The 14,286-nt window shown below is 37.4% G+C and overlaps 1 protein-coding gene across 1 annotated transcript in view; it reads right to left on the reverse strand.

Annotated features, from left to right (window-relative positions):
• ST8SIA6 (ST8 alpha-N-acetyl-neuraminide alpha-2,8-sialyltransferase 6) overlaps nucleotides 1–14,286 on the reverse strand; it is a 116,139-nt gene that overhangs the window by 24,691 nt on the left and 77,162 nt on the right. Inside the window, exon 4 of the mRNA XM_058532863.1 lies at nucleotides 13,354–13,440. Coding sequence (XP_058388846.1) covers nucleotides 13,354–13,440 — 87 coding nt within the window. The remainder of the gene's footprint in view (nucleotides 1–13,353; nucleotides 13,441–14,286) is intronic.

Here is a 14,286-nt window from a genome sequence, read left to right on the forward strand (position 1 = left end):
GATGAAAATATTTTCCCATAATTATTTTGCACTCTATAAAATACATGGGTCACAGATTAACCAGTTCTATCCATTAATCACACACAAAAAGTGGAAATTCATACTTGTGATCAGTGTTGGGAAGGAGAATCTCACTATAGGACAGCAGCAAGGACTTAATCAGATTGTTCAGGGAACGCCTCCCTGAGGAAGGGATGAGTGATTTGGGATGGGAAAGATTAGGACACATTAACTAGGGGATGTAGGGGAGGCAGAAGGGGCACTATTGTCAAGGCTCTATGGTTGAAACAAGTATAGTACATTTGACGAAGTGAAAGACTCATGAAGGTAGAGCAAAAACAGCCCCAGGGAGTGTGGTGTGTGGGGAGGCAGAAGAAGTAGGTAGTGGGCAGGCAACACAGGGTCTTGAGGGAGTTTAGTTTTTGTTTTGAATATAATTAAAAAAACACCAACAGATTCCAAACTGGTTGGGGCAGGGGTATGAGTGGTGGAAGCAAGTTGTGACCAGAGACCATAGTCTCATTTCCATTAAAATAACTGCAACCGGCTGTTGTGTAGAGAATGGATGAGAAGGATACCAATATGGTGCACGATGACCAGGGTGCAGGTCACTGCCACAGTCCAAAGGAGAGGCAACGATGAAGCAAACAGACCCCACCCAACCATAGTCAGTCATGGAGTGCCTGCTAGGCGCCAGCAGAGATTCCCATGTTCTAGAGAGAGACATCTAAAACATCATTATGACTTGAGGTTGGATTGATATGGGGACAAGGAGAATTGACGCAAAAGAACAAATGGAGTGACGCAGAAACCAAGTATAAGAATCTTTCAAGGGAAATGGTCCAACATTTGAAAATACTAGCAAGAGGGGAGAGGTCAAGCAATATGGGAATGGAGAATGCCTTTTGGATTTAGCAATATGGGGTCACTGCTGACCATAGGTGAAATGTAGTTAAAGATGTGGGTGAAAGACAGAGCGAGTATAGACAACTCTTCCCAGGGTTTGGCTGTGAAGTGGAAGAGAAAGAGTCATTGTGTAAGAAGTGAAATGAAAAAGAAAATCAAGATGGCATGCTAAAATATTATGATTTTAGAATCAATTGGCTCACAATGAACGTATGTTTCAAACTAAAAGAATGGTTTGTTATTAAGAACACAATGATCTAAGAATTCCAATGACTTAACAGGGATTCCCAAGGCATGAAAACATTTGCTTCAGCCCCAACAGATCAGAAGAATTTAGGGCTTCAAATAGACACTACTTTTTTTTAGCAACATGTCTCTCCCTAAATCAAAATAGAGCCATCCACAAGATTGAACTAGCCACCTGGAACACCAGGAGAAATTCCAGCAACCCAGAGGGAATCTGTTATTAGTGTGTGTGATTATCAGGCTGGAATCACACTGAAAGTTAGGATGGGGAAATTGATAGTTATCCCTGGTCACGACAGTAATCACACAGCAGAGTTTTATCTTCAAATTCCTGGCTCTCTCACCAAATTAGGAAGGTGGGATGGCCTATACATTTAGAATTAGAAAGTCAGCTACTGGTGATTGTCCTTAATGAATCCAGTTAGATACAGAATGGAAGGCATGGCATTCAGAAAAGCAAGAATATTATCAGATTACAATAATTACAGAAGACTTGTATGATCACCTTGCCACTTTTCCTTTTCCCTGGAACTGTTAAGTGCTCCCTGTCCTCACTCCACCCTAGTGTCTCTCTTCTAGATTGTTCTACTGGGCTTCTCAGTCCAAGCCTTCATCACTTCACACCTGCCCTAATGAAGTAGAGGCCCCTGTCTTACCCATTCTTCTTGAGACCACTAGATTAATCATCCTAAAGAAAATGTTTGACAGGTATGACAGACCTAGCAATGGTACCGAGAGAGAATTCCAAGATTAGATATCCAGTTTTCTCATTTACTAGTGATGACATCTTGGAAAATTCACCCAAAATCTCTGAGCCTCTGACTCTTCATTTGTTGAATGGGAAAAATAAAATGGTGTTATCCCCTTTAGGATCAAAGTAAAGATTTTTATAGTACTACAACCATGATGGCTATATTTAACCTTGAATTATTCCACCATCATTTATAAGATGAAATCCAAATTCCTAGGACCCTACATAACATGACATCAGCCTCCTGAAAATGGCCTATCCACACTTCCTTCTGGGACTGTGTAAATGGCCCTGCATAGGCTTATCTCCATTCATGCCTTCCGTTCCTGTCTGAATTCTTCCTATTCTTCAAGGTTCAGTCTCCTCTACTTCATGAAGGCTTCCCGTATAATCTCATTTCTCAGGGATCTGCTTCTCCTCTGAGTATCAACAGCACTCCATGGTTTATCTCATACAGTGTCTTTTATTGGCAGTTATCTAACCTCGCATATAAATCAAAAGTTGCCATAGATACTAAAGGTCTTTGAGGGAACTGTATCTCATTAATATCAAGAAAAGAGAAGAACACCAAGTGTATTTAGTACATAGCAGCTACCTGTATATACTAAACACTCAATAGAAACATGTCCATTGATTAATTTACCTTGTTGTATATGATCAACCTGGGCAACAACTCCATTGCTCTTACTACACAACAAGAGAAGGGAGCTCAACTCTCTCCCACTGCCACAATCCTAAGGTTTCTTTGGGGGAGAAGGAGCACGATTACAGAACTTTGAGCCGGAAATGGTCTTAGAGATTCTCCCCATAACTCCTCACTCTATAGAAGAGAAAACAGAGGACCAGAGACTTCTTCAGTGTCACTAGCCAGGTACTGGCAGAGCAAAGACCAGACCCTAAAATTCCCAGCATTTTAATTGTTGTATGCCTTGGAAGTGGGTGGTTATGAGACTGCAGATAATTTTAGGATCGTGCTTTCCTCTCTTCAGGCCTCTTCTTCCAACTTTCTAACCCCTACAATTTTTTGCAGTCTGTCCATAGAGATTTCATCTTTATATATGCATAATAAGAACACTACTCCATTAGATAATGTTCAAGACATACAAGCATTGATTTAACAGTAAAATAGTAATGACCAAAATATATTGGGTAGATTTGCATATGCTGTTAAAAGACCTAGATGAAAGGGCCAAAGCAATCCCTGAGACAGGAGTAGGAATAGAGAAAAAAAGGCTACACAAGGAAGTCCATTAATATGAGTATGTAAGGACTAAAATGGAAGGAAGAATAAGAAGTGAGTGGAAAGGAGGAACTGGTCAAAACTGAGCAATTTGTCTGAAGAGAGAAAAAGAATGGAAGAACCAACACTTGTAGAAAACTGTATCCTTCCAAGGTGGACTAAAAACGTAAGACATAGAATAGTGCTCACACTCCCCAATTTCAAAACTTACTACCAGGGTATAGTAATCAAGATTGTGGGGTGCTGGCATAAGGACAGAAAAACCAATGAACTAGAATTGAGAGCCCAGAAAGAAACCCTTACATTTATGGTGAATTGATTTTTGACAAGGCTACCAAGACAATTCATTGGGGAAAGAATAGTTTTTTCAACAAATGATGCTGGGACAACTGGATATGAAGTTGGATCCCTACCTCACAACATATACAAAAATTAATTGAAAATAGATCATAGACCTAAACATAAAAGCTAAAACTATAAACTCTTCAAAGAAAATATAGGAATAACTCTTTATGATCCTGGGTCAGGGAATGGTTTCTTAGATATGACACCAATAACACAAATAAATAAATTGGACGCCATCGAAATTTGAAAGTTTTGTGCTTCAAAGGACACTATCAAGAAAGTGGGGAAAAAAATAATCCACAGAATCAGAAAAAATATTTGCAAATCATATATCTGATAAGGAACTTGTATCTAAAATATATAAAGAACTCTCACAACTCAACAATAAAATGACAGAGTCCAATCTAAATTGAGCAAGGGATTGGGGCAGACATTTCTCCAAAGAAGACATACAAATGGTCAATAAGCACATGAAAAGATACTCAACATCATTAATCACTAAGGAAATGCAAATCAACACCACAGTGAAATACCATTTCACACCCACAAGGATGGCTAAAATTAAAAAAAAAAAAAAGACAATAAAAAGAGTTGTTGAGGACGTATAAAAATTAGAACCTTATATATTGCTGGTGGGAATGTAAAATGGTGCAGCCACTTCACTTTAGAAAACAGTTTGGCAGTTCCTCAAAATGTTGAACCTAAAGTTACCATATGATATAATATATATTATGTATATATTTATATCATTTGGTATAACATATTACTTAATATATGGTTTTACATTAAATTTTACATAACATATTTTTATATTTACATAATGTTTTATATTTAATTTTACATATATAATATATTTACATTACATTACATTATAATTACATAATAATGTATATTATATATGTAAAATTATATATATCAAAATATGGCATATCTGTACGATGGAATATATAAATATACATTTACTATATATATTTATATATAACATTATATATATGTTTAATCTTAAGATGTTACATGTTAACATTATAATATTAAATCTAAAGTTACAATATGACCCAGCAATTCCACTCTTAGGTATATACAAGAGCAATGAAAACATATATTCACAAAAAACCACAAATGTTCATAGTAATATTATTCATAACAACCAAAAAGTGGAAACAACCAAAACTTTCACCTGCTAATGAATGGTAAACAAAATATGGCATATCCATACAACAGAATACTCTTAGACAATAAAAAGGAATAAAGTACTGATAAGCATCTCCATATGGAGATGGAAATAGGAGAGGATTAGTTTTAGAACCAAAGCATTGTGTCTAGGGCTTTGGATTCAAATAGACACAGGTTTAAAAAACAGACCCTTAGTAAGTTCTTTTTCTTTTTCTCTCTTCCCTTCTCCCTCTCTCTTACCCATAAATATTTATTGGCTAGCTAAAACTCTGATTTAGGTCTATAACTATGAAATACTACATTCTCTCAAAGTGCATGGGAAAGAGAACCTTAAGTAGCCAATTTCAGTATGCTACAGAAGGGTGAGCACAGGGTAATATGGGATCGCATGGAAGGAACACTTAATCCACATTGCGGGGCTAGGGAATTTTCCTTAGCAATCTAAGGAAAGGAGCACTGGGGAGACAGACAGGTGATAGGGGGTCATATGGAGATGAAAAGCATTGTAGGCAATTAACATGTCCCAAGGACCAGAACTAAGAAAGAACACGGCCCCTTGAAGAAATTGCAAGTAATTCAAAATGGTTGACAGAGAGCACAGTGGGAGTAGTGGCAAGAGAGAAGGGCTGAAGAGATAAACAGAGCCAGATCATGAAGGGCTTTATTATCATGTTGTGATTTTGGAGGTGGGGTGAGTGTTGTGGGAAGTTCATTTCATGATTAAGTATCGTAGAGTGACTATTTCAATTGTAATGGGAAAGGCACACTGGAGGAAAACAACACTGGAGGGAAGGTGACAAAAGGGAAGCACAAGGTAATGCAGGTGACAAATAATGTCAGTAGAGCTGAAGAAAAGACAGACTGAGAAGATAGAAATGAAGCAGAATAGATGGAGCTGGACTGGTAGGATGTAGGAATGAGGCAGAGCTCGGGATCAACGATGTCCTTCAGGTTTCTGACTTGTACAACTGGCTGGAGGTAAGACCTTGACCAAGTCAAGGAACACGGAATGAAGGAGATCAGATTATGGAATGAAGATCAATGTTTCCGTGTTGAATCTGAGATGCCAGTGGGAAATCCAAGAGAAACTGTCTAGAAGACAAGTAGGCTTCAGTTCACTCATCAGTAAAATGGGGATTATAACATGAAACTCACAAGTTTAACTGAGTTTAACTCACAGATTAAATGAGATAATTTATTTCACTGCGCCATGCATTGTGGCTGGCATGTAGCAGGCACTCAATACGTGCTTGTTTGCCTCCTTTCCTTCCAGAGCCAGTCTATTAATCATTCACATCTCAACATGAGTTGGAACATCGCATGTCAGTGGAGGTCTAGCACAAAGAAACTGGAGTTTTGAGGAAGAATAAGGAAGAGAACATTTGGGAACATGTAAACTTGACATGGTGCAGTGTCCCTGGACCTCTTGCATTGAGAAGCAAGAGAGAAGCGAAGAAGGAGCTGGGACAATTTAGAGCAGGTCAAAAGAGGGTGTGAAAAGGAAACCCAGGCACCTGACATAGAGTGGATGTTCAATACATTTTGAAATATATATGAAAGAAAAAATAAATGAATGACCACGTCACATACTTTGTAATTTTGCTGAGGGTTGATCCCAGCTCTACCTCAACCCACTCAAAGTTCTGCTTCATAACCTAGCAGCCATAGAAAAATCCAAGAGGGTTACATGATCCAGTGTTCAATATGGGAGTTTCAGTCTAAAGAGGGAGAATGAATTAAAACCAAATTCAGTTACCAACTCAGACGACTGAGTTTTTCCCTCATTAGCTAATGTGTGCACTGATATTTTTATGTTTATGAAAGATCAGCTCATAGATCTGTGTAGAATATCAGAACTAAACCAAGGTAACATAAAATATAGAAGAACATGATTATCAAAGCGAGAGACAGGAAGTCAATTGAAATGTAAACTCAGAAGTGAAGGAGCAATGTTGAAACACTGGCGAAAGATCTATATACTGGGATATTGTGTCAGTATTTAAACAATGTAATATACCAGTGAAGGTACTGCCAGCAATGTAACAAGGAGCAGAGAGTTTGAAAGGCAAGGCAGTCTAGAAGGAGGCTTATCTGACATGGGAGCATAAAGCAGTATAGTTAATATCGAGAACAACTTGGGAGATAAGTTTTGAAATCAAATTTAGAAGATCAGTGAATCCCAGGTGAGTTAACTGCATTTTTATGGTAAAGTTTATATTCTGAAGACTAAGAGGGGAACTAGTCCCTAAATGTCCAAGAGCCAGTTTCTATTATTAAATCCAGCAGGCCTAATGACATGGTGTGGTTTTCGTTGCTTCTCTAAACGCACAGGCATGCTGTATGGCATGACAAATAGAAAGATGATATGACAGGATATTAACAGTGAAAAATGGTCTCGATGCAGAGGAAACCAGAAAAAAAAGCTTTTTCAATCTGATAAGTGACCCAAAACACCTACCATAAAGTACACACATCTTCTTAAACTTAAAAAAAAAAATATGTATTGCTTTGAGCCATCATCATAGTCACCCTGTATGAGTCATAAAGAGCAAACATTTAAAGTGTATGAGGAGGAGGAAAACAGTGGCTCAGAAAAATGAACATGATCTTGTATAATCAAAAGAAGCCCCTAATAGAGATGACTTTTGCTTCTCTCCAAGAAATCTGCGCTACAAAACAAAATGCCTGGGATATCATAATGTTCTGGAAGTGTTGACTGAATGAAAAAAAAGTGTAAGCTCACAAAAGGTCAACCAAAGTCAAACCATAACTACTGCTTTTGGAAAAGTATTTCAGAAATAACTGAAAACTTTGTTGGTTAAGCTAAGTTTGGTTGCTCAGTTCTATGATGTCTTGAAAAATATTAACTTATCCATCTACTTATTTGCAAAATTTGTATTCTTTCACAAAGCTAAATCATTAAATGGCACTGTTTTAATCATGTAAATGTCATGTAGTAAAAAAATTAACATATGTGATATACGGTATGTAAATTTATTTTGTTTAACACTCTATTTCTTCCAAGAAGCTCAAATAAAAATGAAAAAACACATTGGCTTTATTTTAAAAATACCAATGAATCTACTAATACAGGACTGGAATCTTTTCCTATATATCCAACAAGAGAAAGACAAAGGAATAACTTCTAAGAAATTTTAATCGAATCAAACCTGAGGGGATGATTTGAGACTTAATAAAATTGCTACCACGTAATAGTTATCTGTTACAAAGTAATCAGGCACAAAATACCTGTTTTGCAAGTAAGTTGAAAGACATCTCATTTGTGTGAGTCTTAAAATAAACATGCGTATTTACATAATAGCACTGTTTTCTGCCACTATGTTTTCAGTAAATATGTGATTGATAATATTTAGTCATTTTGGATTCAAACTCACGTCTATGAAACCTGGGGACATCTACAGAAATCAAATGGTATTAGACGATTCAAAAGAAACCAAAAACAAAATGATAGTATGACTATTTCTGAAAAAAAAAAAAAGAAAATTAAGCACTGTTGTTTGTGTACCTATTAGTTTTCCATTATTGATTACACAAATGAATGCAGTTCTTTTAAGTAGAAAACGATTCATGAAAGCTAATGCAGTAATTACCATGCAAGTTACCTAAAGAATCTAAGACTAATTATTGAAGCTCACAGATCTTCTGCTGGGACAAAACCTGCTTGCCAGAAATTTCCAGAGCTTCACAAAGGAGCTTTCAAGGGTAAAGTAGAGCAAGCGGGGAAAGAGGACTAGGGAGCATTTCATATCACGTTTAATTCAAATTTAAGCGTCTCGAGGTTATTTTCAAATATCTGAGTGTCCTGCTCAAGCAAATGATCATCCAGAAGTTTCTAAAAATGAGAGGGAGAGAATGTGAAGAGCAGTAATTTCTTAAACTGAAATCCAAGTTAGATTTTCCACAAATTATGTGTATCAGCTTGTATCAACAATGTGTATCAACAAGCAATCAAATCTCGAAGCAAACAGAGCCTCAGGTCTAGAAGAGTTCTTAGAAATATTTTAGTCCATTCTGAGGGTACTTGAGAGTCTGATGAAAGTTAGGGACTTTTTCCTAGAAACGTACAAAATTTTACATACAATTTCAAGGGCTTCCTGGAACCACTCATGTGGACCTCAGATGTTTCCAGGTAAAGGCTAAGAAAAGTTAGGGACTCAAACCCCAGGCTACAAGTCTTCAGACTCACAATTAAGTGCTGAATAAGTAAAAGCTTAAGAACCTATAAAAAGGGGACAAACACTGTTAAGTGGGAGGAAAAAAAAGATTGCTGAGAAGGTAGGCTTTTAGAGGGCCATATGTCTTACATAAGCTAGCTTTAAACTGCAGTCGCCTTTCCTCTCCCGGAAAGTCCATTTTCTCTTAACATTTATATTTATCCCAGACCAAAGAAACATCTTCTGCATCTGGTTGTCACAATGTCAGCTCAAAAACAGCCTATCCAAAATGGGCTATCTTCCCAAAAGCAACTTCCCTTTGAAATTTTGCTACTTGTCTCCAACACCACTATTATCCCAATCAACCAGCCTCCAAATTTCTCATTTGTCTTCAACTCTATTTTTCTTCTCCTTCAATTAGAACACTAAGAATCAATAAGCAATCAAGTCCTGTCAATTCTTCAGTCCTGTGCAATACAGCTATTTATTGGGTACCATCTATGTGGCACCGGTGACACCAAGATAAATAAAATACACTCATGCTCAGTCGGGTGTCCCTTCCTTGATATTTTTGTAGCTACCATTGATGTTTTAGATCTTCATCACTCTACAGTCACCTTCCTACAACCAGCCCCTAACTGCTCTGACTTCCTTCAGTCTATTCTCTCCCTCCTAAGACTCCAATTTGCATAATATTTTGCTGACCAAATACGTTCCCTAAAATAATAAATTGAGCATGTAATTCCCTTCCTAGGAATATCTCTGTTGGGTTCGTGGTATCTACAGAAAGCCTGTGGACTTTACTCTGATAATCAGAGCCCTGTGCATCATCAGGCCAGCCCCTCTCTACCTACAAGAATCTCCTTCATCCCAAGCACCCTTTAGTACTAATTCATTGCTCCAATGAAGCTGGTCCTGAAACTTACTCATGTTTATTCCTGGTCCCATCACTCCCATATTGGGCTCTCCTTCCCTTTCTACTCATCCTCAGAGTTACAGCTTAAGTCCTGCCTCTTTCCACAAAACATTTCAAGAAAGTATATCCCACAAGGCTCATGCATTGATATATTACGGTATTTGTATGCATCATTCATTTTGACACTAAATCATAAATATTCATAGTCTTATTTTTTCTCTCTCCAAACTGACTACAATGTCTTTGAGGTCAGTAAGAAAACCTCACATTTTTCTTATTAACTTTCACACATCCATTCATTTAACATATATTTGTTGACATCTACTTTGTGCCCTGCACTGTACCAGGCTGAAGGAGTCCACTGTGCTTTGACATAGTAAATCCTAAACAAACACTTATTGATAAATAAAATTGATCCCCTCTGCTAGTAAGTGGCATATTTATTTAAGAAAAATAACTCTGAGAAGCTCTCTTCTTTTTAGATCATGTGACCACAGAAGTCCCATAATTTTCAAATAGCCCCAAAGTGTCAAAGGTTGGGAGTTTCAACAATCAGGTTGCAGCTGGATTTAGAACATATTCTCTTGCTCATAGTCTTCAGAATTTACTGTAACTTTTGTAATTCCTGCTAAAAGAATATTACCACCTTTTTAAGGCTCATATTTCACTTCTCTTCAATTTGGTACAAAATGCTATAAATAAATAAAATGGAAAAATTCTTCAGCTACTTGACATCCATAATAATAGGAGACATTTTGAAACTACCAGCTTTATAAATAAGCCAGAAACTCCTCATATTTGGCCAGCTAAATTAGTAAAAATTTAGAAAAGTGGGCATTTATTATGGTTTAATTGCACAGACTTCTGTTGAGGGTTTATATATATAATTCAGTTTATAAATATGCCCATAAAAATAACATTACAATATAATACATATTCGAGTAAATAAATAAATGTCACTGACTGTTCTCTTGAATGACAACGAACAATAAGTGTTATAGTCCCAGTTGTTTACTTAAATTGGCCCTGTAGGGACAGAAGGCCATTGGGTCATCAACGTGGTTACTGACGCTCTTTTTATACCAAGATGGTACCAAAGTGAAAATGGCCATTCTATCTGCACATCGCCCATCTATACAGTTTCTATCCATCAAAATTTACAGCTGTGACTCTCATGCAGCTTTGGATTTCAAGAGACCCCTGATTTTTATCACCAAGAAGGGAAGAAAGAAAAAACCTTTAAAGAGAATTTCTTTTTTTAATTGAGCCAGACACTGTGTGTGAAAACTTGCAGGGATAATTTAAGGCTAGAATGAGGTTACCTTCTTTGAGAGAGGATTTACTTTTGTTTCTAGCAGACATCTAGGCTAAGGGCAGATCGAAATCCAATTGAGGATGGAGATGATTCAAATCTGGGCTTCAGTGGTTTGCTTAGAGAACTGGTCTTTTCTAGGGATTGCTGGAAGCTCTACTCAGCTTCTCTGCCTCTTAGTCAGGCTTTTACTTCTGCATTCTGCAAGTTCCTTGCGAGAAAAAGCACCTCCAAATGCAGGGCTCACCTCCCTCAGCTTCCCTCTTCTCCTGCATCTTAGTCCTGTAAATTTTCTCCACCTTGGTAGCTTGCCAATGCCCTCAAACAGGTGTTTAATATACTCTGTCTTGTATTATTCTCAGAAGGCTTGGTCTAAGTCAACTTTACAGCCAGAAGTAGAAGCTCCTTCATCCCTACTTTGATTACTGGTGTCACTACTCATCTGGTCTTTCTCGCTAATTATCTTGCATTGATCCTCCATAGCTCAATATCTCCCTCTTCCTTTTTTGCGTATTCTGCACATGTAGAAAGGTCTCTCGAGATCAGACTCCTCTGCCACTCACTGACCCTGTGATCATTTAGATTACAATTGCCCATGCAACTTTCTATCCAGTCTCCCTGTCACTAAGATCTCTCAAATCTAGTCTTGAGGAAGACTGTGTCTTAGCCCATTTGAGCTGCTATAACAGAACACTATAGACTGGGTAGCTTATAAACAACAGAAATTTATTTTCACAGTTCTGCAGGCTGGGAAATCCAAGATCAAGGTGCTGGCAGATTTGGTGTCTGATGAAAACCCACTTCCTGGTTCTTTGACAGCTGTCTTCTTGCTGTGTCCTCACATGATGGAAGAGGGAGAGAGCAATCTGGAGTCTCTTTTCTAAGGTCATTAATTCCATTCATGAGGGCTCACTCTCATAACCTCATCACCTCCCAAAGGCCCCACCTCAAAATACCATCACATTGGGGGTTAGTTTTCCAACTATGACTTTTGAGGATACACATTAGTCTATAGCAGACTGTGTAGCATAAAATACTCTGGAAACAAAATAGTTATACAGAAATCCCTTTTCCCAACCCTCACCCTGAAATGCCAGTTAGGAAAGATGCTTAACGGTATCCTACAGGAAGTCACAACATCTATGTGTCTACCCAATGGAGAGAAGATATTCACTTTTAGCTTTGACCCAATCAGGAAGTAACTCTTTCACCCAATGGGAGCTGACCAGAAGAATTCTGTATTGGCAGCAGAATCAAAACCAGTTGGTCCAACAACTCCAGTGTACACTGACTGAGGGGGGGCCAGGCAGAGCTACAGCCCCGCATAAACAAGAAGAGCTGCCTTCCCACGGGAAAGAGATCCAAGCAGCAGGTACATCTTAAAGAATCTTAGGGGAAAGCAAAGTCTCCTTAAGAAGATTTTTAAAATGCCTGATGCTTAAAGTAAACTTTGAAAATATGAACCAGTAAAGATAAAAACATATTTCTGGATGGTAATATAATAAAATAACTTGGCACAGGACAAAACTTGTGTTGGATGCCCAGCAAAGAATCATAATGTGAGCAAAGAAAAGCCAAGCTATGTAGACCAGCAAGCACAGAGACCACCGGCCTAGCTGCCCCATATGAGCAGGTATTGGGAGGAAGGGGTGTCAGATAAATATCCATGCTCCCCCCACAGCATACTGTCTTAACATAACTTATTTCCATCTGGGTGGGCTCCCAATTACCCAAGCACAGGAGAGAGCTCTAAAACCGTCAACTGATAACCTACTCTTGTCAGGTTGACGGTTACTTTCTAGGTTATTACCTGGAGCAATTGATGCTCCTGAACGTTGCTGGTGTTAAAAAGCTAATGATAAAAACTGTAAAAGAGTATGCAGAAAGGAACAGCTTTTGTTCTAAAGTGATGGGATTGTGGATGACTTTTTCCTTCTATGTTATCCAAACATTCCTTAATGCATTTTATTTACAAAATAAATAAATATATGTCAAATACAAATGGTACCAAGAAGAAGCAACAGCCTCTAAAATATGATAAAAAAAATATAACAAAACCTTTCTTTTTGAACTCAGGGTGTTTGTAATTAATTCCTGTAACATAATTACAAATTTCTAGAAAAGAGACGGGGCTGGAGTGCCGTGTGCTTCATGAAAGGGTCTTAGAAGGAAATCACCCTGATTGTCACTTGGCCCCTTCTTTTTTTTACAATATGTTGCTTATTTTCCCTACAAGGCAAATGTACAAGACATGTTTTATCTCATATTATTTATGAAGAATTTTTTTACCTAAAATTCTCATATGCTTCCACTTGTCGTTTCCAAGGACAGCTCTGTATATTTGTGATAATCTGAAGATAGTCATCCTCTGAGTACCTAAAAGTCAAATGTCAATGAAATTAGAAAATAAGGATCTCAAATATTGCTAAACAAATATATGTCTTCTAAAGGACACTTTTATAACCTACTCATTTTAGCCTTCTTGAATCTTTTCTGAAATAAGATGATGTAGAAATAAGTAAATATCATACCCATTTCAAAACTTCTAGGAATACATAACTTACAAAGAATTATTACGTTGGTTTAGGAATATGTAATTTGCACATATCATAAGTCAAGTCTAGTATTACAAACAAACCATTACAGGGCACCAACTCACATTCATATTTTACGGCCATTTCACCTTAGCTTTAACTCAATGACAAATAAATATATATTTCATAGATGTTTACCATAAATACATAGTTTATCATTTTTTTTCAGACTCTAAGTTGATAGATTTACCTTGAGATATATAGATAAAATTTCTCCAAAATAATCATCCTAAATTGTAATTCTGAACAGAACATTAAAAAACCAGATTAGGTTAAGAGAGACATATATGGCATAAAAAATTATAGGCACAGTGGTACAGTTTGGCCGGATCCCAGCCTCCATTAGACGTCCCTCTATCTGAAATTCCATCAAGTATTAATTCCTTTCATCACAGAACAGGTTTTAGGTTTTAAGGGTTATAATTTCACATGCAAATATCTTTTGAGTGAAAAAACCCTTAAATTTTCTTTCAAGTAATATCTTAGTCATTAGTTGCCAGCTATTCGAGATCAAGGCTCTGCAGTAAGGAGATAGACTATAGGTTGGTGGGGTGGGGAAGCGAGAGGGCAGTAAAGAACCTTGTCAGGAGAATCACTTCCCCACCCCCATACAGCAAAATGCAGATCT

Source organism: Diceros bicornis, chromosome 36 (assembly GCF_020826845.1).
Source record: "Diceros bicornis minor isolate mBicDic1 chromosome 36, mDicBic1.mat.cur, whole genome shotgun sequence".
Taxonomy (NCBI): domain Eukaryota; kingdom Metazoa; phylum Chordata; class Mammalia; order Perissodactyla; family Rhinocerotidae; genus Diceros; species Diceros bicornis.